Below are 26505 nucleotides of genomic sequence, written 5' to 3'. Positions count from 1 at the left end.
ATGGGGAATTCACTACTCAATGTCCTTCTCTTTCCCCTGTTGTCTTCCGACCCGCGGGAATATACAATGACAACTTTCGGGCACTCATGCTCGATCGTGAAACTGCTTGTTGAACATCTGATGGGGCGTTACTTCGACCTGAGCTATGCAACAACGAGATCCCCATGATCTGTGCCGGATGTGCTTGACGGTTCTCCATAATACGCTCACTTGGGGACTCATAACTCCAACTGTTTCAAGAGTCTTCGCTAGTTGAACCTCGTCCAGTAGACTCCCTATTTGGCTCATCCCCTTCGTCAGCTCTTTTATCAAGATACTATTACCTAAATTTGTAAAGTTTGAATGGTTATATATATATATATATATATACGCTCTATCCACCTTAGATGAATTAATAATAAAAGACATTCCTATCATTTAGAAAAATATCTTATATTATTTAGAAAATTATAATATCAACTCTGACTTTTTATAATATATTTTAAAAATACCATTAAAAATATATTTAAAATATTGGATGACAAGTAAAATGTTGTTTTTCAAACATGTCCACTACTAGTAAATATTGTCTGCTGTCACCGTTATAAAACATGTTTACTAGACACGACACACTTTTTAAGAATGTTTTATTCCCCTTTCTAACCAATGTGAGGTTGGACGTACTACTAACACACAATCCAATGTTTGACTTTCTCGTTTTAGATCATCACTAATTTAATTTGGGATCAAATATTTTAGTAAATTTTTAACCCAATAATAAATTTTAGGTAAATATTTGCTATTTTTTTATAATTTCGTGTATAATATATTAGATTGAATGTAATAAACTATGTGTCTAATTCTCGAGGAAACATTTTACCTTTCGTCTCTCAGTATCAGTGTTGGCCGAGCAGAGTTGTTTCGTCGTTGGTATTCTTTCCGATCTCTACGCATTTCACCGTTCCACCGGAAATTTCCTCTGCCCCTACCATACTCCAGCTAGATAGTTTCCACTGCCTGTCCAGAGTTGAGCCCTGTGATTTGAGAAGCTTTGATACCATGTCAAGAATGATGCTCGGATGGTTCTTTCTCTTCTACGACCCCTCGAGGTTCTTTCTCACACTAGTTGAAAGAAGAGAGAGAAAGAGTGGAGTTCCCATCCATCTCCCAAAAGAGATGGTGGCCAAAAAAGTTATTTTTGTACAAAGAACTGTATGATTGTGATGGTGATGATGATGCCTGCAATCACCAACAACAAAAAACAGGGTAAAAAAAAAAAAAAAAAATCATCAAAATTTCTCTCTCTTCTTTTCATTCCCCTCTCACTTTCTCTCTCCTCTTCCGCCATAGCCTCCCTCCATGAAAGCTCTGCAACAAAAAACCTCATAAATATCTACTTCATCATCAATGGAGGAACACGAGAAGTGTGGCTGCTGGGCTGTCCTTAAACGCACCGTTTCGGACGCCTCCAAATCTTCCCCCTCTTCCAAACACTCCCCCAACTCCATTCCTCGTGTTACTCTGCTTTACGATTCAGGTACTCTCTGAAAATTCTATTTTTTTTTTATTTTTTTTTATTTTAATCATCTGGGTTTGGTTATTAAATCATGATCAAAAATGGGTTTTTGAATTTGGGATTTTTTTATTTTTTTTTTAAAGCTTTTTTTGATGCTCTGTTATGGTGACAGAAAACAGAGTACGGTTTTTTTCTCTGTAAATTCTGTTAAAATCTGGTGAAGAACAGTGAAGAACAGTGAAAGAACAGTAAATTTTGTTCTTACTGTTTCTGGGAATTTCTGAGTAAAAGCTGCAAAACTTTGGAACTTAATGATTTTTTTTACCTCTCTCTCTCTCTCTCTGTTTTTGGTTTTTTTTTTTCTCTCTGTTTTAGTGAGAGAAAATGACTGCAACATTCTGAAACTCTTTGAAGCTGTGTTCTTGCTCTTACGTCGTCGTTTTGACTGAATTTAAGTGTTTATTTATTTATTTTTTAATGTTAAATTTTGTGTTTTTTCCTCGAGTGTTTGATTGGTTGAATTTGTCTATGGATGAAAGTGACACATATGCTAATTTAGTTCCTATGTTTATTATCAAAGAATATTATCTGTATTGTATGAGGCCTTTGGGGAGCACAAAGCAAAACCATGAGAACTTATGCTCAAAGTAGACAATATCATACCAGTGTAGAGAGTCATGTTCATTTAACATGGTATCAGAAGTCATGTCATAAACTTAGTCGTGCCAATAGATTGATAAATCCTCAAATGTCGAATAAATGACTCCAGAAGAAAATGAGTCAACTCTCCTCGAAGGCATAGTAAAAAATGACTAAGACTCTAAAGGAGTCGAACCTCGATTAAGGGGAGGCGTATTTTGTTCGAGGGGAGGTGTTGGATGATGAAAGTCCCACATCGGCTAATTTAGGGAATGTTCATGAGTTTATAATCAGACATTTTGGGGAAATCCAAAGCAAACCTACGAGAGCTTATGCTCAAAGTGAACAATATTTTGGGCAATATTTAAATTGTTACTGTAGTAACTAAATTCACTGCTACTAGATATTGTCTGTTTTAGTCCGTTGCTGTATTACCGTTAGTCTCACGTTTTCCATTTACAACCTTACGTGAGCTTAACGGTGATACGTAATATAGTCCGTTGCTGTATTACCGTTAGTCTCACGTTTTCCATTTACAACCTTACGTGAGCTTAACGGTGATACGTAATAAAACAATATCAGTTTGCGGTAGGCTCAAGCTGTTAGAGTCAGTCTCAGTCTCTTAATTCACGTTTTCTATTTACAACCTTACGTGGTGATACGTAACAAGACATTATCAGTTTGCGGTAAGCTTAAGCTGTTAGAGTCAATCTCAGTCTCTTAATAGTGGGTCAGCTCGGGTTGGCTAATCAACCAAGATATAAGGTAAAGTATTACAATCGAATGGTTTCATTAACGAATAAAAATTATTTCAAGAAATTATTTTAAAGTTTATTAATAAAAAATTAAAAATATAATAAATTTATGATTTATGGAATAATTTTACTATTTTATTTTTCAATAATTAATTTGTTATTTTAAATATTAAAAAAAATTCAAAATAACATTTTAATTACTTATTCTTGGCGGTTGCAGCTACCGAGACGCGGTACCTAAACGCTAGCAACCGAGATTTCTGCCCTCCGGCCGAAGCTCGGCTATCGTTCGACAATGCTCCGCCGCCGCCGTCCTCCGCGGACAAAAACAAGCGGCAGTTACTGAAATTTTCATTTCAGGAACTAAGATCGGCGACCGGAAATTTCCGGCCGGATAGCATACTTGGAGAAGGAGGGTTTGGATTCGTCTTCAAAGGATGGATCGAAGAGAATGGCACAGCGCCGGCCAAACCTGGATCAGGAATCACTGTCGCTGTGAAAAGCTTGAAGCCGGATGGTCTTCAAGGCCACAGAGAATGGGAGGTTCGAATTTCAACTTTTCTCTATGAATTTTGATGTTATTTTTCTCTAAATCTTCTTTCGATTACATTAGAAATTTTGATTTTAGGTTAAATCATATAGAATGCTCTGAACTATATGGATTTTTATCATACCTTATCGTTTTAAGATTTCTCTCATAATGTCGACATTCGTTCACAGTGCCATTATCATCTTTTCCTTTTGATGACACTTTAGAATTAATTGTGATCATTCTTCTTGCTTTTTAAGCCATAGCCATATTTATTGTCGGTTGATTGTGAGAGAGAGTAGATAAAATATTTGCCACCGACGGTTCTCTTTTCTTTACTCTCTCAAATCCTTAGCCTCACTTTTATTTGAATGGAGAACCAACGATGGGTTTGTTTTAGACGGCTTAAAAGCTAAGTATTAAAATCAAGCTTTTGAAATGATGAGGAAATAAAGAGATGATTGTGATCTAATTAAAATAAACTTTAGCATTAAAGGCATTTTGTATGATTTAACTTTAGTTCTTACTACTTTAATCACATTTGATTACTAGGAAATATTGCATTGAAAAGATTAAGAAAGGAGCCACCATAGGTTGACCCTTTAATCAATGAGGGCCATTTAAATAATAAACTGCTTAAATGGAATGAGTTTGAGTCATGATGGCTTTCCGTCTATGATTTAGCATCCTATGAGTTACCTTGGCAATCAAATATAGTACGGTCAGGTGTGTTGAGGATTGTTGGGAGGAGATGATCATGAGTTTATAAGTAAGGAATACATCTCCATTGGTATGAGGCCTGTTGGGGAAACCAAAAGCAAAGCTATGAGAGCTTATGCTCAAAGTGAACAATATCATACCATTGTGGAGGTCTGTGATTCCTAACAAGGTGGTTGTGGTAAGAACAGTCGTGGTGCATGCAAGTTGACTTGGATACTGAGAAAAAAAAAAAAAAAAAGGAAAAAAAGAGAAGAGGATTTGATGGCAAGGTTTATAAGTAAGGAATGCATCTCCATTAGTATGAGGCCTTTTGGGCAAAGCCATGAAAGCTTATGCTCAAAATGGACAATATCATACCATTGTGGAGGTTCGTGATTCCTAACAAGGTGGTTGTTCGGTAAGAACAGTCGTGGTACATGTAAGTTTGCTTGGACACTCGTAAATAAAAAGAAAGGAAAAAAAAGAGAGGAGGATTTGATGGCAGGGATTAGAGATAGTTTGAAGATAAAAATGGGAAAGTTTGATTAGTTGAGGATTTGTTAGTGTTAGTAATGAATATGTAGATGGATTGGTATTTAATAGCTGAAATCTCCCTTAATGCATTGCAGGCTGAGGTTAGCTTCCTTGGACAGCTTCACCATCCCAATCTTGTTAAGCTTATTGGATACTGTATTGAAGATGATCAAAGGCTTCTTGTATATGAGTTCATGACGCGTGGTAGTCTTGAAAACCATCTTTTCAGAAGTAAGTGGGATCCTCTTGCTTAGCCTTTTTTCTTTCTTTTGTCCTCTAGCATCACTGCTTTTTACAGGCCAGCCATTCTACTTTTAAGCTTATAATTATGACATATGAAGATGTTGTCTGCACCTTTCTATTGGAACAATAACAATATTTTACTAAATTACTTTTTTTGAGAAATTGCAAAAAACTTTTATCTTCATTTCATCTTTTCTCNAAACAATATCAGTTTGCGGTAGGCTCAAGCTGTTAGAGTCAGTCTCAGTCTCTTAATTCACGTTTTCTATTTACAACCTTACGTGGTGATACGTAACAAGACATTATCAGTTTGCGGTAAGCTTAAGCTGTTAGAGTCAATCTCAGTCTCTTAATAGTGGGTCAGCTCGGGTTGGCTAATCAACCAAGATATAAGGTAAAGTATTACAATCGAATGGTTTCATTAACGAATAAAAATTATTTCAAGAAATTATTTTAAAGTTTATTAATAAAAAATTAAAAATATAATAAATTTATGATTTATGGAATAATTTTACTATTTTATTTTTCAATAATTAATTTGTTATTTTAAATATTAAAAAAAATTCAAAATAACATTTTAATTACTTATTCTTGGCGGTTGCAGCTACCGAGACGCGGTACCTAAACGCTAGCAACCGAGATTTCTGCCCTCCGGCCGAAGCTCGGCTATCGTTCGACAATGCTCCGCCGCCGCCGTCCTCCGCGGACAAAAACAAGCGGCAGTTACTGAAATTTTCATTTCAGGAACTAAGATCGGCGACCGGAAATTTCCGGCCGGATAGCATACTTGGAGAAGGAGGGTTTGGATTCGTCTTCAAAGGATGGATCGAAGAGAATGGCACAGCGCCGGCCAAACCTGGATCAGGAATCACTGTCGCTGTGAAAAGCTTGAAGCCGGATGGTCTTCAAGGCCACAGAGAATGGGAGGTTCGAATTTCAACTTTTCTCTATGAATTTTGATGTTATTTTTCTCTAAATCTTCTTTCGATTACATTAGAAATTTTGATTTTAGGTTAAATCATATAGAATGCTCTGAACTATATGGATTTTTATCATACCTTATCGTTTTAAGATTTCTCTCATAATGTCGACATTCGTTCACAGTGCCATTATCATCTTTTCCTTTTGATGACACTTTAGAATTAATTGTGATCATTCTTCTTGCTTTTTAAGCCATAGCCATATTTATTGTCGGTTGATTGTGAGAGAGAGTAGATAAAATATTTGCCACCGACGGTTCTCTTTTCTTTACTCTCTCAAATCCTTAGCCTCACTTTTATTTGAATGGAGAACCAACGATGGGTTTGTTTTAGACGGCTTAAAAGCTAAGTATTAAAATCAAGCTTTTGAAATGATGAGGAAATAAAGAGATGATTGTGATCTAATTAAAATAAACTTTAGCATTAAAGGCATTTTGTATGATTTAACTTTAGTTCTTACTACTTTAATCACATTTGATTACTAGGAAATATTGCATTGAAAAGATTAAGAAAGGAGCCACCATAGGTTGACCCTTTAATCAATGAGGGCCATTTAAATAATAAACTGCTTAAATGGAATGAGTTTGAGTCATGATGGCTTTCCGTCTATGATTTAGCATCCTATGAGTTACCTTGGCAATCAAATATAGTACGGTCAGGTGTGTTGAGGATTGTTGGGAGGAGATGATCATGAGTTTATAAGTAAGGAATACATCTCCATTGGTATGAGGCCTGTTGGGGAAACCAAAAGCAAAGCTATGAGAGCTTATGCTCAAAGTGAACAATATCATACCATTGTGGAGGTCTGTGATTCCTAACAAGGTGGTTGTGGTAAGAACAGTCGTGGTGCATGCAAGTTGACTTGGATACTGAGAAAAAAAAAAAAAAAAAGGAAAAAAAGAGAAGAGGATTTGATGGCAAGGTTTATAAGTAAGGAATGCATCTCCATTAGTATGAGGCCTTTTGGGCAAAGCCATGAAAGCTTATGCTCAAAATGGACAATATCATACCATTGTGGAGGTTCGTGATTCCTAACAAGGTGGTTGTTCGGTAAGAACAGTCGTGGTACATGTAAGTTTGCTTGGACACTCGTAAATAAAAAGAAAGGAAAAAAAAGAGAGGAGGATTTGATGGCAGGGATTAGAGATAGTTTGAAGATAAAAATGGGAAAGTTTGATTAGTTGAGGATTTGTTAGTGTTAGTAATGAATATGTAGATGGATTGGTATTTAATAGCTGAAATCTCCCTTAATGCATTGCAGGCTGAGGTTAGCTTCCTTGGACAGCTTCACCATCCCAATCTTGTTAAGCTTATTGGATACTGTATTGAAGATGATCAAAGGCTTCTTGTATATGAGTTCATGACGCGTGGTAGTCTTGAAAACCATCTTTTCAGAAGTAAGTGGGATCCTCTTGCTTAGCCTTTTTTCTTTCTTTTGTCCTCTAGCATCACTGCTTTTTACAGGCCAGCCATTCTACTTTTAAGCTTATAATTATGACATATGAAGATGTTGTCTGCACCTTTCTATTGGAACAATAACAATATTTTACTAAATTACTTTTTTTGAGAAATTGCAAAAAACTTTTATCTTCATTTCATCTTTTCTCCTGTTCATTCTTCTTTAGCGGCTTTTTCGTTTTGTAGGAGAGCAATCACAATCTTACCAAATTTATTGCTTTTGTGAGAAGATTGTGGAATTTAGCTACCATTTCAACTTTGTCATCCTTATTTTGTTTTTTTAGTTTTTCTTCTGTTATCGTGATTAGAGTAGGATGGGAATCCATCACCGGTATGAGATCCCACGTCGGTCAGGGAGGAGAACAAAACACCCTTTATAAGGAGCAGATGCGTTTTAAAAACTTTGAGGGGAAGCTCGAAAGGGGAATGCCTAAAGAGGACAATATCTGCTAGCGGTGGGATTGGACTCTTATAAATAGTATAAGAGCCAGACACCAGGCGATGTGCTAGCAAGGAGGTTGAGCCCTGAAGAGGGGTGGACATGAGGTGATGTGCCAGCAAGGACGCTGGGCCCCGAAAGAGGGTGGATTTGGTGGGGGTCCCACATCGATTGGAGAAANATTGTGATCTAATTAAAATAAACTTTAGCATTAAAGGCATTTTGTATGATTTAACTTTAGTTCTTACTACTTTAATCACATTTGATTACTAGGAAATATTGCATTGAAAAGATTAAGAAAGGAGCCACCATAGGTTGACCCTTTAATCAATGAGGGCCATTTAAATAATAAACTGCTTAAATGGAATGAGTTTGAGTCATGATGGCTTTCCGTCTATGATTTAGCATCCTATGAGTTACCTTGGCAATCAAATATAGTACGGTCAGGTGTGTTGAGGATTGTTGGGAGGAGATGATCATGAGTTTATAAGTAAGGAATACATCTCCATTNCAATGAGTGCCAGCGAGGACGCTGGGCCACGAAGGGGGGTGGATTGTNTGGGGAAACCAAAAGCAAAGCTATGAGAGCTTATGCTCAAAGTGAACAATATCATACCATTGTGGAGGTCTGTGATTCCTAACAAGGTGGTTGTGGTAAGAACAGTCGTGGTGCATGCAAGTTGACTTGGATACTGAGAAAAAAAAAAAAAAAAAGGAAAAAAAGAGAAGAGGATTTGATGGCAAGGTTTATAAGTAAGGAATGCATCTCCATTAGTATGAGGCCTTTTGGGCAAAGCCATGAAAGCTTATGCTCAAAATGGACAATATCATACCATTGTGGAGGTTCGTGATTCCTAACAAGGTGGTTGTTCGGTAAGAACAGTCGTGGTACATGTAAGTTTGCTTGGACACTCGTAAATAAAAAGAAAGGAAAAAAAAGAGAGGAGGATTTGATGGCAGGGATTAGAGATAGTTTGAAGATAAAAATGGGAAAGTTTGATTAGTTGAGGATTTGTTAGTGTTAGTAATGAATATGTAGATGGATTGGTATTTAATAGCTGAAATCTCCCTTAATGCATTGCAGGCTGAGGTTAGCTTCCTTGGACAGCTTCACCATCCCAATCTTGTTAAGCTTATTGGATACTGTATTGAAGATGATCAAAGGCTTCTTGTATATGAGTTCATGACGCGTGGTAGTCTTGAAAACCATCTTTTCAGAAGTAAGTGGGATCCTCTTGCTTAGCCTTTTTTCTTTCTTTTGTCCTCTAGCATCACTGCTTTTTACAGGCCAGCCATTCTACTTTTAAGCTTATAATTATGACATATGAAGATGTTGTCTGCACCTTTCTATTGGAACAATAACAATATTTTACTAAATTACTTTTTTTGAGAAATTGCAAAAAACTTTTATCTTCATTTCATCTTTTCTCCTGTTCATTCTTCTTTAGCGGCTTTTTCGTTTTGTAGGAGAGCAATCACAATCTTACCAAATTTATTGCTTTTGTGAGAAGATTGTGGAATTTAGCTACCATTTCAACTTTGTCATCCTTATTTTGTTTTTTTAGTTTTTCTTCTGTTATCGTGATTAGAGTAGGATGGGAATCCATCACCGGTATGAGATCCCACGTCGGTCAGGGAGGAGAACAAAACACCCTTTATAAGGAGCAGATGCGTTTTAAAAACTTTGAGGGGAAGCTCGAAAGGGGAATGCCTAAAGAGGACAATATCTGCTAGCGGTGGGATTGGACTCTTATAAATAGTATAAGAGCCAGACACCAGGCGATGTGCTAGCAAGGAGGTTGAGCCCTGAAGAGGGGTGGACATGAGGTGATGTGCCAGCAAGGACGCTGGGCCCCGAAAGAGGGTGGATTTGGTGGGGGTCCCACATCGATTGGAGAAAGCAATGAGTGCCAGCGAGGACGCTGGGCCACGAAGGGGGGTGGATTGTGAGATCCCACATCGGTTGGGGAGGAGAACGAAACACTCTTTATAAGGGTGTGGAAACCTCTCCCTAGCAGACGTATTTTAAAAACCTTGAGGGGATGCCGGAAAGAGAAAGCCCGAAAGGGAAAGCCCAAAGAGGACAATATTTGCTAGTGGTGGGCTTGGGCTGTTACAACCAGAGCTGTGCCAGGCACAACCCTGTACCTTGATTTAAAAGTCGAGGCTCCGTTGATGAAACACACTTGAGGCGCAGGCCTCAACACTTGTGTGCGCTTTCAGCTTTAAAAAACACTAGCCACGAGAAACTAAGATATTTGACACGAGGGAGTAATTGTGGGTAATTATGTATTTTACATAAAGAGGCGAGTAATTTTGTGGTTCTGCATTTGTTGCTGCTTTTAGTTGTTAGTTAGCAAAATTTCATACTCGTTTTATGTTTCACAGGCCCTTCAATATAAGTGATTTTAGGAAAAATACAAGCACTTCACTAAAATAAATGCTTACCGATAAATATCTTTGATATTTAGTTCTATGCTCTAAAGGTGTTTAAAACGACCTCTAGATCTCTTCTCAAAATACGCTTATGAGTGCCTTTGACTTTTTCGAAAAGTACTTATAAATCACTTTCAGGCACAATGGCTTTGAGTCAAAGTGCTTATAGCTATGCGAAAAGAGCTCTAAAACATAGCCTTTGCCCATAAAGAAGGGATGGTTTATGGTACTATTACTACATTTTGAATAGTAATAAACACTTATAGTTAAATATGTGCAGAGATTATTTACATAGTTGCATGATTGGATCGTGTAGAATGTCGTGATACTATGTTTGTTCATAGCGAAATTTCTGATAGTGTTCAAATGTTTTTTTGAAGGGACTATACCTCTTCCATGGTCAAACAGGATTAAAATTGCACTTGCTGCGGCCAAAGGCTTGGCCTTCCTCCACAATGGTCCAGAACCTGTTATATATAGAGATTTCAAGACATCAAACATATTGCTTGATACGGTATGTGATTTATTGGCATGTTTCGAAGCAATTTTGTAATATTATTTTGAATGATTAAATACATGTTTGGAAGTGATTTTGAACACGATAAAAGTAATTTTAACCGTTTCAAGTTAAATTTTTTCGATTAGTTGCTTAATACATCTTATGATGAACTCTTGTAGGAGTACAATGCAAAGCTTTCGGATTTTGGCTTGGCAAAGGCTGGGCCTCAGGGAGACAAAACACACGTTTCCACTAGAGTAGTTGGAACATATGGCTATGCTGCACCAGAATATCTAATGACTGGTGAGGAAATCTAATTAAAAATTAAATGCCATGTTTAATAACCATTTGATTTTTCGTTTTTGGCTACACCTATGACTTTTCTTCGTTTTGTTATCTAGTTTGTAAATGTTTTTAAAAACGAAGCCAAACTTTGAAAACTAAAAAAAATTGTTTTTGTTTTTGAAATTTGGCTAAGAATTAAAATGTTTTTGCGAAAAAGATGAGCAAAATAACACCATTTTCAGAAACCAAATGGTTATCAAATGGGTTAAGGTATGTACCTACCTACCTCGGATTTAACATTTTATGAGTTAACTTGACAACCAAATATAGTAGAGTGAGACGACTGTCTCATTAGAATAGTCGAGGTGCATGCAAACTCATGAAAACAATATAAACATACTCCTATTGTGATGTCCCATATTGGGGTAGACACGAGACGATGTGCCAGTAAGGACGCTGGACCCTAAAGGGGGGTGGATTGTGATGTTCCACATTGGTTGGGGAGGAGAACAAACCACCCTTTATAAGGGTGTGGAAACATTCCCCTAGTAGATGCGTTTTAAAGCCTGGAGGGAAAGCCCGAAAGGGAAAGCCCAAAGAAGATAATATCTGCTAGCAGTGGATCTAGGTCGTTACACCTACATTATACTTTTGAGTGTTTTGATTCTGCACATAATTGAACTTATACGGGAAGGATTGGTATTTAACAATCTGTATTTCTTTGGCTCCTGACCATTTTTAGGACATTTGACGTCAAAGAGTGATGTCTATAGCTTTGGCGTCGTCCTACTCGAGATTTTAACTGGGAGGAGGTCGATGGACAAGAAACGTCCCAGTGGTGAGCAGAATCTAGTGTCATGGGCTAGGCCATATTTAGAAGACAAAAGGAAGCTTTACCACATAGTGGACCCTCGCTTGGAGCTCAACTACTCCATCCAGGGGGTTCAGAAAATCTCTAAACTAGCTTCTCACTGCATCAGTAGGGATCCAAAATCTCGTCCCACCATGGATGAAGTTGTCAAGTTTCTCATTCCGTTACAGGACCTTAACGACCTCGCCATCTTAGCCTATCATTCGCGCTTGTCTCAGCAAGGTCGACGAAAGAAGAAATCAGATGGACTGCACCAGCTAACATACACTCAGTCAAGAAACATTAGAACCTCTCCTATGAACGTCGGAATCGTTCATCGTCGTCGATGAACGGTAGGCTGTAACTCCTCAGAGCCAGAGAGAGCAACGGACGGAAGAGGAAAGGTACACGAAAAGCTTCTTCTTCTTCTGACCATGAATTTGGAACATTTGAATTTCTATGTATGGCTCTCTTTTTTGTTGTTCTGTGCTGTCATAGATGCAATCTTAAGATCTTCATTTGCAGCCTTGTGGTACCTCAAGAATGTCAGTTGCTCTGAGTTTGGAATTATTGGCCATTGTGTTTGTGATTGTTGTGTACGTTTATATTGCTGGCTAGCATCTGCAATTTCTGATATTATCCATTGCGTCGTTACTTTTCGTATTTAACGTTCGTTCAAACAACTTTACTTAGAGAGAATACGTTCAAGTCATGGTATCATTTACTTCGAATTTAATATCCTTTACGGTACTAAAACAATCAAATGTCACAAGTACACGATTGTTTAGTGAGAATAGGCAAGGTGAGCTCGAGTTGACCGTTAACTGATATTGATAGATATAAGAAAAATAAAGTTGAATTTTGATATAGCTCTTACTAGAATTTGGAGAATTCAATTATTTGGGTCGAGTTGTATATTTTATATAAATCTTTTCTAATAAGATGTTCGTTTATTTATCGAGTGAAAAATCCTTATTTAAATAGAGAATGAAGGAGGGAGTGAAAAGAGGTTTCTCTCCTAGCTAAACGGGACTGGAGACGAGACTACATTTTCCATTATTGTCCCCGATTCCAACCCGACATGGATATCTCTATCTATGCTTGGTTAAAATAAAATTTTTATTTTTCTATCATTATCGGGCAAGGGTTTCAACCCTTCAAATGATTTTACTCTCCCCAAGTGCCTTGTGTCACAACCCGAAAGCCACGCTTCTCTCTGCAAAAATATCAATGTCAGAGATCATAACCTGAAAGCCACGCTTCTCTTTGCAAAAATATTAACGTCAAGATCGGCCACGCAACATAGAGAACCAAAATTAATTAAAAATCATTTTTTACCTCTAAACTTTCATGAATGTAAATTAAATGTCCGTCTTTACTATTAAGATAACTAAATTGTTAAATCATCATAAATTATCGTTTTGTCTTTGAACATGAGAGTTTAGTTAGGGGGAGAGGTAGAACATTTTAACTTAAAAATGATGCAACCTTACGTATATTGAAACATGCACGCACGATTGAAAAAAGATCAAACGATAAAAACCCTACAAACCAAAACAAAGAAAAGACTCAAACCGAAAGAACGAAGTGATATTGGCGCGGCTCAATCCGAGGCAGAATTTTCAAATAAAACAAAACTCGGACTTCAGATTGAACTGCACCAACATCGCTCGTAATTACTCTCTATAAATCTTTAACTTCCTTCTTAATTTCCTTACAAAATACCGCTCGCTCGGTCTTCAAATCAAACTGAACCAACATCGCTCTTAATCACTCTCGTTCTTAATTCCGTTGCTAAATTTCTCCATTTATAAGTACCCAAAAAGAGAGTGGAAATGAGGATCCCTCCATGTTTCAAAACACACAAAGTAGAGTTTCTTTTTGGTTCTCAAGCTTGCAGGCTTTGGGACCCCTTTGCCTTCCCACCATCTCTTTTCATTCCCTCATTTATGCACTTTTTATATATATATATATATATATATATATATATATATATATATATATATATATATATATATATATATATATATATATATATAATTTCGATATTTTCGGTTTTATGTTTTGGTTAAATTAGGGTTACAGATGACGATGGTACAGCGCATCGAGGTGTTGTCGTTCCCGACCCTTACTCAATAGGGTTTTTTAGTTCAATTTCTTACACTTATATAAACATATATTTAGTACGACCCCGATTATTCACGGTTTTTAATAAAACGACTCAAAAGTTAGATTTTTGTTCAAATTTCTGAGTTTGGAAGATTTATTCAATCTTCGATCTCGTGCATTAATCAAACTTAATTTTGCACAACATTTAGGAATATTATTCTTCAATTTATTCATCCCCGATCCTTACTCAATAGGGTTTTTTAGTTCAAACGAAACTCATTATGTACGTTTTTTTAAACGACTCTAAAGTTAGAATTCTGTTTAAATTTCTGGGTTTGGAATAATTTATTCAATCATCGATCGTGTGCCTTAATCAAACTTTATTTTGAACAGAACCGATTGTTATCGTTAAAACTAACCTAATAAAAATTTTGAAAATTTTTCTGACATATATTTAAATTCATAATTAAAAGAAAAAGAAAAAGAGCTTAGAGCCCATCATTTAATGTGTTTTTATTGCAATGATTTAAAGAGCTTATCTCTTTGGAACATTTTTTCCTTCAAATTTACCGACAAATATAAATGAAATGGGTCACAAATTTAACTTTATATTATATCCAATAATTAGGTATAAAAATAATCATATAAAGTATGGTTTTAATTTTGTCACACTTTTGAAATTTTTGCAAAGTTTTTATTTTCCACTAAACTATATACTAAATAGAGTTATTTAATTGACCCATGCTCTTCAATTATATTCTTTAAACAAATCATCGTCACTTTTGATTCTTATTAGTAACGTCGATGAAAATTTGATCAAATTTGATATCAAAATGAAACTAAAACGTCTAGAAGACTCCTCACGGCTTGATTCTTGTTCTAAATAATTTAAATTAGCTAAAAAGTAGTCATACTAACCTTAAATGCTTCCAATAGTATAAAAATGTCTCACGAAGTGTTACCGCCCAAGCCCAAGCCCAAGCCCACCACTAGTAGATATTGTCTTCTTTGGACTTTCCCTTTCGGGCTTCCCCTCAAGGCTTTAAAACGCGTCTACTAGAGAAAGGTTTTCACACCCTTATAAAGGGTGTTTCGTTCTCCTCCCCAACCAATGTGGGATATCACACGAAGTGTTGAAAATGGTTGAAAAGGGTCCAAGTATATCAGACTTAAGCTGAATCAGTCGAGAACTCAAGCTAGAATCATTAGAAATTTAAACCTAATTTCTCGTGTTAGACTCATTCAATATATACGAGAAATAGTACTAGAGCAGAAATTAAGAAGGAAAAACCATATAGTATTGAATTAATGACCGGACAATGTGAAACCCTAGCTCGAAAAACTGAGTTCTGATCAATATTTTGAAACGTTATGGTGACGAAAGTTGACCGAACCGACCAAGTCTGGTTTATCGTGTTTTGGGTTGTCCCCTATATTGTAGCCTTGTAAAAAGATTGAAATGTTGCCCTTGAAGAAGACAACTTCATGGTAAAGAAAGAAAAAAGAAATGAAAGGGTATGGAGATGAAGGCCCATGCTATAAAGACAAGGCCAACCTTTGGCCATGCACTAAGGAGACATTGTCCTAGGGTTTGCCCTATCATTCCATGTACCTTTTATTTCTTTTCTTTTTTATCGAAATTACAAAAATACCCTTTTCATGATTTGAGTCGATAACTTTTGCATGCCACGATCGAGACACATTCGGTGAGATCCCACATCGGTTGGAGAGGGGAATAAAGCATTTCTTACAAGCACGTGAACACCTCTCCCTAACAGACGCATTTTAAAATCATGAGTCTTGTGGCGATACGTAACAGATGTTAAATGGAATTAGAGCCGGGCAAGCAAGGACACTACCCCAAGGGGGTGAAATATGAGATCTCACGTTTGCTGGAGAGGGGAACGAAACATTTCTTATAAAGATGTGAAAACCTCTCCCTAGCAGACGCGTTTTAAAATCGTGAGTCTTGTGGTGATACGTACATATGTTAAATGGAATCAGATCCCGTCACTAAGGACACTGCCTCCCAGGGGGTGAAATGTGAGATCCCACATTGGTTGGAGAAGGGAATAGAACATTTCTTACAAACACGTGGAAACCTCTCTCGAACAGACGTGTTTTAAAATCGTGAGTCTTGTGGCAATACGTAACAGATGTTAAATGGAATTAGAGCCAGTCAACAAGGACACTGCCTCCCAGGGGTGAAATGTGAGATCCCACGTCAATTGGAGAGGGGAATAGAGCATTTCTTACAAGCACGTGGAAATCTCTCCCTTACAGACGCGTTTTAAAATCGTGAGTCTTGTGGCGATACGTAACTGATGTTAAATGGAATCAGAGCCAGTCTCCAAGGACATTGCCCCTCGGGGGGTGAAATGTGAGATCTCACATTGGCTGGAGAGAGGAATAGAGCACTTCTTACAAGCACGTAGAAACCTCTCCCTAATAGACGCGTTTTAAAATCATGAGTCTTGTGGCGATACGTAACAGATGTTAATTGGAATCAGAGTCCATCTACAAGGACACTGCCCCCGGGAGGTGAAATGTGAGATCCCACATTGGTTGGAGAGGGGAATAGAGCATTTCTTACAAGCACGTGGAAACCTCTCCCTAACAGACGCGTTTTAAAATCGTGAGTCTTGTGGCGATACGTAACATATGTTAAATGGAATCAGAGTCAGATAGCAAGGACACTGCCCTCCAGGGGTGAAATGTGAGATCTCACGTTCGCTGGGGAAGGGGACGAAGCATTTCTTATAAAGATGTGGAAACCTCTCCCTAACAGACACATTTTTAAACCGTGAGGTTGACAATGATGCGTAATGGATCAAAGCTGACAATATCTATTAACGGTGAGTTTGAGCTATTATACATTCTCTCGTACCCTAAACCTTGTCTGTTTAATCAACGTTCAGCTCCAATTTAAAGAGATAATTAACTCGAAACTTCAATCCTGATAACTTTTTTCTTTTTTGCTCTCGTTTCGATTCGTTTTAGATTAAGAACCGTCTTACTTTCGTGTATAATTTACTTTTATTTAGTTCAACTCGGTCGAAAATCAATGTCATAATAGTTATTATGAGAGAGCATGCGCATGCTCCACTCATGGCAAACATGTTTTGTTCTTCCCATTTCCTAATCAAATGAGAATGTTTGACCAAAATTGTCCTCTCCATTACTATCTTCGAAGTGAAGAATTGAACCATCGAATCCAACGAGAAAGTTGATTGAAAATAGAAGAACTAATGGCGATGATGTAAGAACAAGAAGATTCGATCCATCAACGGCCGAACGTGATCACGATACGAAGTTCATTGGGCCACTAAGTATCATCTTGGGATTGAAATAAGAAAAGTATGAGTGGGAACAGATGTTCAAAAATTGTAGAACTATAATTTTTTTTGTTCATTTCAACGATTTTGAGATGTTAATCACATTGTAACTGCGAGGGTTGTGTAGGAGAGAGTGAGATAGTGTGCGCGGGAAAGGGCGGAGAAACCATGCGCAACCGAAGATGAAGTACTCATTATACTAGAAAATCTTCCAAATCATCTTATTTCTGTTTTTCATTTTGTTTAGAGTTCTGCAGGCATGATGCGCACCGATAGCGGTCGAGGAAGCTCATCGAGGCAACCGGAAGGTGCTGAGATTGTTTATTCGAAAGAAAATGTAACGATTCAGCCTACGCAGTTTGCGTCTGAAAGGATTCGTGGAAGATTGAGGTTGATCAAGCGAGAATCGTCTCTGTTCATTGTAAGCACCATTAATCAGGATTTCTTGTTTATTTGGAATGAGAAATCTGTATTTTGAGATTCATGCATCACTGGAGATGTTTCTTGTGTTGACGCGAAATCGGTGTTGTTGTTTTTGATTGTAGACATGGATTCCTTACGAAGGACAAAACTCAAATGCGAAATTATCGGAGAGAGGTAGTTTCCATTCTCTTCTTTCTATGAATTTCTTGTCTGTGCATTTCTTAAATGTAGATAGAAATCTATACGCCATTAGAGCAGTGTCAATCACTGAAGTGAGGTCTATCCGTCGCCATACTCCAGCAACAAATTATCACCATCTGGAAAACAACAAATTATATGTGATGTTCTTGAGATGGATGTGTAGGTATACTAGTCAGATGCCCTAGGAAATTTGACATCGAAGAAACTCATAATAGCCAAGATTATAGTTATCATTTACATGGCTATAGGGCAAGGTAATAGTTGTGATTGAATATGTTGGATGAAAGTCCCACATCGGCTAGTTTAAGGAATGATCATGGATTTATAATCAAAGAATACTATCTTCATTGGAGTGAGGCCTTTTGGGGAAGCCCAAGCAAAGCCATGAGAGCTTATGCTCAAAGTGGACAATATCATACCATTCTGGAGATCCGTGATCCCTAACAGAATAGTGTAGTTAGAAGATTGTCCCACTAGTACTTGGGAAACCAAGTTTGGCTACATTTTGGGACAAAAACTTCTTCCCTATTCTCTATATCTTCATTTGAGGAATTTGACAATATTTGCCCGAAGAGCAGAATGACACTTGTAATAAGAGATTGATCTCTAGACCTTAGTTAAAAGTACTTGAATGTATCCATCGGTTGGAAACATTCTATAGGCAATTCATAGAATGGAAATGGTTGAGGCCTAATTCTTACTTGATTAAACTACCAATGAACATTGCATCTCAAAGACATTCAATGTATCAAATTTAACTGAATATCATGCTCCTGATGGGCTCCTGCGGGCTATTGAAGAATGCATGCTGCAACTATATCCTTTTGTATACACAACTTAGGTTACTTATTTGCCGTGGGATTACTATGTTGTTAGTTATTTGAGAATTAACATTTACAATTGATAATTAGGGGTAGCTCTCTACTTGTAATTAAGCTGGCTTCCCTCCTATAGAAGGGCCAAGCCACCCCCACTTTGTGCCACCGCTTTGTATGGTAGGCCAATTTTAAACATCTGAAATTTCTTTTGAGTTCTCCTATATGCTGATGTTTATTATCATTTTAATCGTCATGTATGTCGTTTTATGCCAAAGCACATTTTTTATAGTGAATTAGTTTCTCACGTGTTCTTTCTATTAATTACTTGGCTGATTTCTTCATTCACGTACAGAGAATTCGAATACGGAAAGGTTATGCATCTATGGGAGGTGTTGTGGACTCATTATCTGTCTGAGCACCTGCATCTATACATTTGTGTTGTGATCTTGAAGCGCTACCATAACAAAATAATGGAGGAGCAGATGGACTTCGACACGCTCTTGAAGTTTATCAATGAGTTGAATGGTCACATTGACCTTGACGCTGCCATCAGGGATGCAGAAGCTTTATTGTGCGTGTGCAGGGGAGAATGTTGCTGCTAACATCCCTCCTGGTACCCCATCCTCATTACCACTGGATGATGGGACATATTGCGTTCAACAAGATGAAGTCTTGTAGTGATATTCATTCCATTTCTTCTTGATTAACAAGCACTGGTAGTCCAATGGCACAATTTGCCATCTTACTGGGTGAAAAAGAATAAGGATTTTGACAATAAAAGCCTACCTGAACATGGGGTTTCTCAAAACCTAAAGAATTACAAGTCACATGTTCTCTAGTGATGCATCAACACTACTGCATCCAAATGCTTCAATCAGGAAGAAGGGATCAAGGTGGTTAAAGTAAGGCTCATCGTCGAAGTTAAAAGTCGCGTTATTTGCAGGTACCATTGGACAGTTTATATTGTAATGAGAACTTGTTATGTCATCCATATTCCAAAGATCTGTAACTTCTCTGTTCTCTTCCTGGTTCCTTCTCTGTATATCATGTGCCTGCTTTGCCCAATTGTCACTGCACATTTGCGGTTGAGGATAGCTAGTCTGGTTGATAACTTTCTTCTGCTTCTTATTATTCCCGTCGTCCTCATCCTTTTTCTTGCAGCTGCTTGATTCATTAACTTTTCTTTTATCTTGCAGGCCATTCTTGTTCAAATGGGTATTCCAGTAGTTCTTAACCTCATTATCAGTTCGACCAGGAAGCCGACCAGCAATCAGTGACCATCTGATCGAAGAAGTTTAACCATCAAAATATCCAAACATTCAGTCAGTTTACTCTTTTTACTATAAGTATTGATTAAGCTTCGGAGATTAATTCGATACAAACCGACCTGTTGCCTAAAAGTTTATGCATACGGATAATTAGATCCTCTTCCTCTTTGGACATGCCCCCGCGCTTTATATTGGGACGGAGGTAATTCTTCCATCTTAGTCTGCAGCTTTTCCCACCTCGCATCAAACCTGAGAGACCAGGTTAGGAACACATACACACATGCACCACATAAATGGAAAAAAAAAAAAAAAAAAAAAAAANAAACCGGACATCTTTGTCTCACTGTCTGTGTTAGAGTTATGTGAAAGATGAATAAGAGCCGATGTAGAAATGTCTGTGTGCGTATTTGATCTCGATCGATAATAGATAGTTTTGAGGTAATTTTTCTTTTACCTGATTCCTGGGAGACAGTTGCCCAATTCCCTTCACCATGAGTTTCCACATAGTTTCTGAGGATCAAATCTTCTTCTGATTTCCATAAATTTTTCTTTGCCTGTTGCTTCGTCGCTTTACTTTCCTCCATCACTCTTTTTTCCTCTTTCAGGTTGGTGACAATACACTTACAGGTTGTAATGATAACTCATATGATTAGATTTCTATATATATGACAGCAAAATGGGCACCCAGCACTGTCACATATTACTCGCAGGATGTTGCATTGTTGGGTCATGCATGCATCATCATTACGTTATTTGAGCTGGTGGATTGACGTGAGGGCCCTGGTTTGCTAAAAGCAAATCTGCCTGCTTCTCAATCAAGACAGGTATTTCTATCTCTTCTTCGTATATTATTATTGAGCCTAGTTGCTAAAATAATAATTTTACATAGTTTCAAAAAGACAGAAGTTCAGCCCACCGCTAATAGAGTCTTATTTGGGTTTTTTCTTTCTAGTTTCCCCTCAAGGTTTTTTAAAACGCGTTTGCTTGGGAGAGGTTTCCATACCCTTATAAAGAATGTTTCGTTCTCCTCCCCAACCGACATGGGATCTCATAATCCACCCCCTTTAGGGCCACTCATTCCCTTCTCCAATCAATGTGGGACCCTCCCCCCAATCCACCCCCTTCAGGGCCCAGTGTCTTTGCTGGCACACCGCCTCGTGTCCACTCCCCTTTCGGGGCTTAGCCTCTTCGCTGGCACATCGCCCGTGTCTGGCTCTGATTGCCCAAGTCCACCGCTATTAGATATTGTCCTCTTTGAACTTTCCCTTTCAGGCTTTCCCTTAAGATTTTAAAAGCGCGTGTGCTAGCAAGAGGTTTCCATACCCTTATAAAGAATGTTTCGTTTTACTCTCCAACTGATGTGGGATCTCACAATAACAATGACGACAATGAAACTTTCGGACCCTTTCACTTTTATTGTGGGTCATGTGAAGGGAGGGTCATGTGAAGGAAGGTACTACCTACTATCTGTTGGAAGCTTAAGTATTTAACAAGCTTTCGTGAGGAGCCACTCAAAGAAAAACAATGCAGCTTTTGCTAGAGAAGGAACCAGCCAATTGGGTCATCTTTTTGAGGTACAAATTTGAAAAGAAAAATAATTGAAGTGTTCATTGGCATTGTTACTGAGACAGAAGAGATTGATATGATTGCTCACATTTTTCTGCCATTTCTCTATCCATTTTTCTACTTGCAGGCGCTCGTAAAGATTCCATATTCATTCAGATACTGTTCTTCCCTCATCACTATGATTTTTCCATTTTGCATCTGCCCGCCTGCTTCTCCATCAGGTACACGCACACTCCTTACAAACTCTTGTTTCTGAACTGAGTAGGCATATCATAAGAGGGTCGGGTTTGGTTTTTGTGATTGTTCTTGTTTCTTCATCTCTTCGTAAAAAACAAATATTCAACATTTTATGGTACTTTTAATTTTATACGTTAACATTTGGTGTGAGCTGCAGAATGGAGTCCTTTTAACTTTAAAAACTATTGTATAAATCTCTAATTGAGATCTCACGTCGGATGGGGAGGGGAATGGGAATGAAGCATTTTTTATAAAGGTGTGGAAACCTCTCCCTAGCCGACGCATTTCAAAAACCTTGAGGGGACGCCCAAAAGGGAAAGTCCAAAGAGGACAATATCGGCTAGCGGTGGGTTTAGGCTGTTACAAATGGTATCAGAGCCAGACATTAGGCGTTGTGCCAGCAAAGACGTTGGGTCCTGAAGAGGGGTGGATTATGAGATCCCACATCGAGTGGAGAAGGGAACGAGTGCTAGCAAGGATACTGGACCTCGAAGGGGAGTAAACTGTGAGATCCCACATCGATTGGAGAGGTGGAACAAAGTATTCTCTATAAGAGTGTGGAAACTTTTCCATAGTAGACGCATTTTAAATACCTTGAAGAGAAAGTCAAAAGAAGACAATATGTGCTAGTGGTGGGTTTAGGCTATTACATGACTTTAAAAACCATTTAATACCCTAAACTTTCAATCTTGTTGGGTAAGGTTCCTAACATAATCAATATTCTTTAAAACCAACCGATCTATTAGACATAAAATTAAATTGTACATAATAAAAACTTAAACGTACAAATTTATATATAAACGATTGGTTAATTTAAAAAATGTCGAATATATCACAAACTCTATTAGACACAAAATTAAAAGTTCGTTCGAAAACCAATTATAAATGTGAATTGGGTGTTCTGCTGCCACAGAAATATTGCTCAATTATAACTCATTTTTTTCCTTTTCTGCTATGAGATAGCTACCCATTCTTTTCCTTTCCCACTATGTTTTGTACCTCCCTCTGCCCAACAGTTCTCTAAATCAAAGAAATAGTGTTTGTTGGGATAGGATTTCATCATGCCTTGGACGGAACCTCCTTCATGGATTCCATAATTTAGATTGCAAAAAAAAAAAAACAAAAAAACAAAAAAAAAAACAAAAAAAAACAATTAAGCTTAATAACTATGTTTTCTTGGGGCTTTTCTGTTTAACTATGTTTTTAGTTTTCTAATTTTAGAAATTAAGCTCAGTAACATTATTATCTTTTTTGCTTTCCCTTTTTTTTGTGTTAAAATGTTATTTTTTTATTTTTTTTATTTTTTGATATATTCGTAGTATAATTACTAAATCGAAAGTATAAAGATAAAATAGAATGACTTTCTTTTTTTAACTTCAATACGTTCTTAAAATCTGAGCCAAGGTTTTTTAGTTGCATTTGCTTTTATTTTTTTATTTGTTTGTATATTTAGTTATTTATTTATTTTAGGTTTAAAACCATGGTTAGGAGTATTTTAACTTTTGATTTTTTGGTCAAAGATACAAAACTCTCTTGATCGAGATGATCGAGAACATGTAACTTAACTAGTATAAATAACCTTGTTATCACTAGATCATTTGTAGAGCGTAAGCTAAGAAATTTTAATCTTTTTAACTACCAATTATTGAAGAATTTCTATAATTAATACAATCTTTTAATAAATTGCATTTGTGTTGGTTCTAAGTTGAAAAAGTTGACAGTGTCTTCAGAGTTTAATTAATGAAATTATAGCAGGTTGTAAATTAATATATTTTTAAAATTTAAGAGTTTAAATTGATATAATTATCTAAATATTGTATTTGTTATTCCATATGTTTGAATATTATCATTTTTATTACTTTTAAATTATACTTAATAATGTTATTTTAAAAAACTTGTACAACATTCCTCTGTTTGTTTTTGTTTTTGCTTTTTTTTTTTTTTCGTCGTAGTAGTAGTCGTCAAAGATGTACATTTGTCTGTTTAGGTATGTTCCAGTTAGAAAAAAAAAAAAAAAGAGAAAGAAAAAACATTCCATTTTATTCTTGTATAACAAAACATTAGAATATGAATTAAAAAGGTATATATTTAGATAAAACTTACAACTTTTTAAAGTATTGGACTAAAAAAATGTTACATGAAAGGTTTTGTTAATTTACTTAAGAACTTCATTGAAACCTTTTAGAAAACACCCAAACATTAAGAGAGTCCATAGAAAATTACCAGTGGGGTAAAAATGAAGGTTTTTTTACTGTTCCTAGAACTGAACACCAACAAAAAGAAACAGAGGGCAGCTTTTACCCAATAAGAGCACAAATTCCAAAGCATAGAAATGAAAGGATTTGACACATTTGGGCCTCTTAGAGGCTGTGATTCCCTTCCACTTTTTCCCACTAATTCCACAATCACATACCCATCTTTATTTTTCTAAGCTGAGATTCCCTCTCTGTTAAAGTTGGAACCCAAAAATTGCAATCATTCTCAAATCAAACCCTTCAAAACAGCCCCCCCTCTGATTCCTCATTTTGTTTCTGTTTGCTGTTTCTTTTTCTTTTTCTTTTCTTGGGAATATTTGAACTCTTTGAAAGGCACACACAGTTTGCTCTCTTTATGCTATATTATTGACTATACCCTTCCATCTCTATGCATCATAATCATACTGACATTGTCATAGTGACATATCTACCTAGTAGTTTAAGTTTGGTTGAATTTGTAACAGTTCAAGCCGGTTCTCATTAGGTTTTTTCTCAAGGTTTTAAAACGTGTCTACTATGGAAAAGGTCTAGCCCTAAAGGTTTTAAAACGCGTCTACTATGGAAAAGGTCTAGCCCTACTTCGACTAGTACTTTGCATCGTCCTGCGATTGGCTCTGTACCATTTGTAACGGTTCAAGTCCACCACTAGCAGATACTGTCCTCTTTGGGTACACCAAAACGAGTGTCAGCGAGGATGCTGGGTCTCGAAGGGAGGGTGGATTGTGAGATCTTATATCGATTGGAGAGAAGAACGAGTGCTAGCGAGGACGCTGGGTCTCGAAGGGGGGGTGAATTGTGAGATCTCACATCGGTTGAAAAGAGGAACGGAATCATTATTTATAATGATATGGAAATCTCTCCCTAGTAGACACGTTTTAAAAATCTTGAGGGAAAGCTTGAAAGGGAAGGCTCAAAGAAGACAATGTTTGTTAGCGTTGGATTTGGGTTGTTACAGGATTATTCGTAAATATGTGAGTGATGTATTAGTCTGTCTAGTTGAATATACATAAAATATATATATATAGTTGGTGTGATCTAACTCGTTGAAGAAATGTTATAGCTCATCAAATATTGGTTTCAATAGTCAATCAAATTAAGAGTTTAGCCGTATGGAATTACGTCTTTACCATTAAAATTCGTACACTGATCTAACTATTTTCTTTCTCTACAAATAGAAACTTCATCCTCAACCCTTATTCGAAGTTGAAGAGCATATTTGCACGACTTCACCCAGATAAAGCAGCTATAAAAAGTTATATCTATCAATCAAGTAGGTGATTCTCGATTAGCTCTTGGACTTTCAGGTCGTTTTACTCTCTTTCAAACAGTACACGACTCAAGTCAAGTCGACCTTCCCTCTCATTTCAGGACAAGACAAGAAATTCATTATCCAATACCTCGACTCCTCAAGTAACACCCTAGGTTCTCTCGTTCCATAGTCTTTATCTTCTTCTTATATGGATGGCACAAAATCAAACGAGAAAGGGATAAGTAGAAAGAATAGAAAGAAAGAAAGAACCTTGTATGTGTGAATGATATAATCCAAGATGGACTTTTCAAAGTGTCCTTTTCCATCACTTTGTTTTTATTTTTATTTTTTCCTTTTTTAACCTCAAGGATTATGCACTAAATTAAGAGTAAGTTGATTATTTTAAATAAATGAAAAGGGACAAAACATGTCATGAAAGTCACAAACCCCACCCACTTTGCTTATTATCTAAGCAAATCATTTTTTTTTCTATGTTTATATAGCGAGGATCAAAAGTCTTAATCAACTTCCTAACTCCGACCATAAAGGTAATTATGATGTCAATGCCATAATCTTTGCATCAGAATTACGGGACGTTTTAGTTCTTTATGTTTATAGGAGTTTACGATGAAATTTATCATTTCATCTTGGAAATACGTTCCTGATTGTATAGATATTGGTATCAGCATCATTTACGAATGACGTGAGATCTAGTAGTAGCAGTTGAGGATTGTTTATAAAAAAAAAATTAAAGTAAATAGAAAAAGCATATAATATAAAAAATATTTGAAAGGAAGAAGATATAATAGATTATGTGAAATATAATTTATAAAGTTGCCATTTATAAGATCCCATATATGATAAGAAATTAAATGGGTAATTCTTATGAAATAATTTATACTTTAAAAAGAAATAAAATTAAAAGAATTAAAAATCACAAGAGTGGGTCTTGGGGCTCTCTTCATTGGGTCAATACATTTGATTGGCCTTAAATGTATCATGTCCACTCACACGTGCGCTCCTATAGAATATTTTTTTTGTCTAGGTATTTGACTGTGAACCATGGAGCCAAACCAAATTGACTTTTTCTCTTCCCCGACTAGCGTCTTTGCTGGCACTCTTTCCTTTCTCTAATCGACGTGGGACCCTGTCAAATCTACCCCCCTTTGGGGCCAGCGTCCTTACTGACACACCGTCTCGTGT

At 36.8% G+C, this 26505-nt stretch overlaps 3 protein-coding genes and 1 long non-coding RNA gene across 6 annotated transcripts; 3 read left to right on the top strand and 1 right to left on the bottom strand.

Annotated features, from left to right (window-relative positions):
* Positions 1 to 1265: 1265 nt before the first annotated feature.
* On the top strand, positions 1266 to 12480 carry LOC111799215 (probable serine/threonine-protein kinase PIX7). The gene is made up of 6 exons (XM_023682667.1): positions 1266 to 1516; positions 3110 to 3432; positions 4747 to 4882; positions 10588 to 10721; positions 10886 to 11009; positions 11734 to 12480. Exons 1-6 carry the CDS (start codon positions 1387 to 1389, stop codon positions 12189 to 12191), a joined length of 1305 nt encoding a protein of 434 aa, XP_023538435.1. The 5' UTR covers positions 1266 to 1386; the 3' UTR covers positions 12192 to 12480.
* A 4630-nt stretch (positions 12481 to 17110) lies between these two features.
* On the top strand, positions 17111 to 19538 carry LOC111798065. The gene is made up of 3 exons (XM_023681020.1): positions 17111 to 17706; positions 17831 to 17882; positions 19080 to 19538. The coding sequence occupies exons 1-3, from the start codon at positions 17545 to 17547 to the stop codon at positions 19169 to 19171; spliced, it is 306 nt and encodes a 101-aa protein (XP_023536788.1). The 5' UTR covers positions 17111 to 17544; the 3' UTR covers positions 19172 to 19538.
* On the bottom strand, positions 19400 to 20603 carry LOC111798064 (transcription factor WER-like). The gene is made up of 3 exons (XM_023681018.1): positions 20450 to 20603; positions 20115 to 20244; positions 19400 to 20008 (listed from the first exon to the last, which is right to left on the bottom strand). Exons 1-3 carry the CDS (start codon positions 20577 to 20579, stop codon positions 19552 to 19554), a joined length of 717 nt encoding a protein of 238 aa, XP_023536786.1. The 5' UTR covers positions 20580 to 20603; the 3' UTR covers positions 19400 to 19551.
* LOC111798066 lies at positions 19558 to 25630 on the top strand. Of its 3 annotated transcripts, XR_002815650.1 has the most exons (7): positions 19558 to 19670; positions 19924 to 20197; positions 20601 to 20819; positions 21429 to 21569; positions 21689 to 21782; positions 25229 to 25323; positions 25422 to 25630. It is a non-coding gene; the product is annotated as an uncharacterized LOC111798066 (long non-coding RNA). The 3 variants fall into 3 exon arrangements; XR_002815649.1 differs by having other exon boundaries at positions 20668 to 20819; positions 25229 to 25630; XR_002815648.1 differs by having other exon boundaries at positions 25229 to 25630.
* Positions 25631 to 26505: the final 875 nt, after the last annotated feature.

Source organism: Cucurbita pepo, chromosome LG07 (assembly GCF_002806865.2).
Source record: "Cucurbita pepo subsp. pepo cultivar mu-cu-16 chromosome LG07, ASM280686v2, whole genome shotgun sequence".
Lineage (NCBI taxonomy): Eukaryota > Viridiplantae > Streptophyta > Magnoliopsida > Cucurbitales > Cucurbitaceae > Cucurbita > Cucurbita pepo.
Note: the sequence above shows the minus strand (reverse complement) of the source record. Positions and strands in the feature narration are given on the sequence as shown.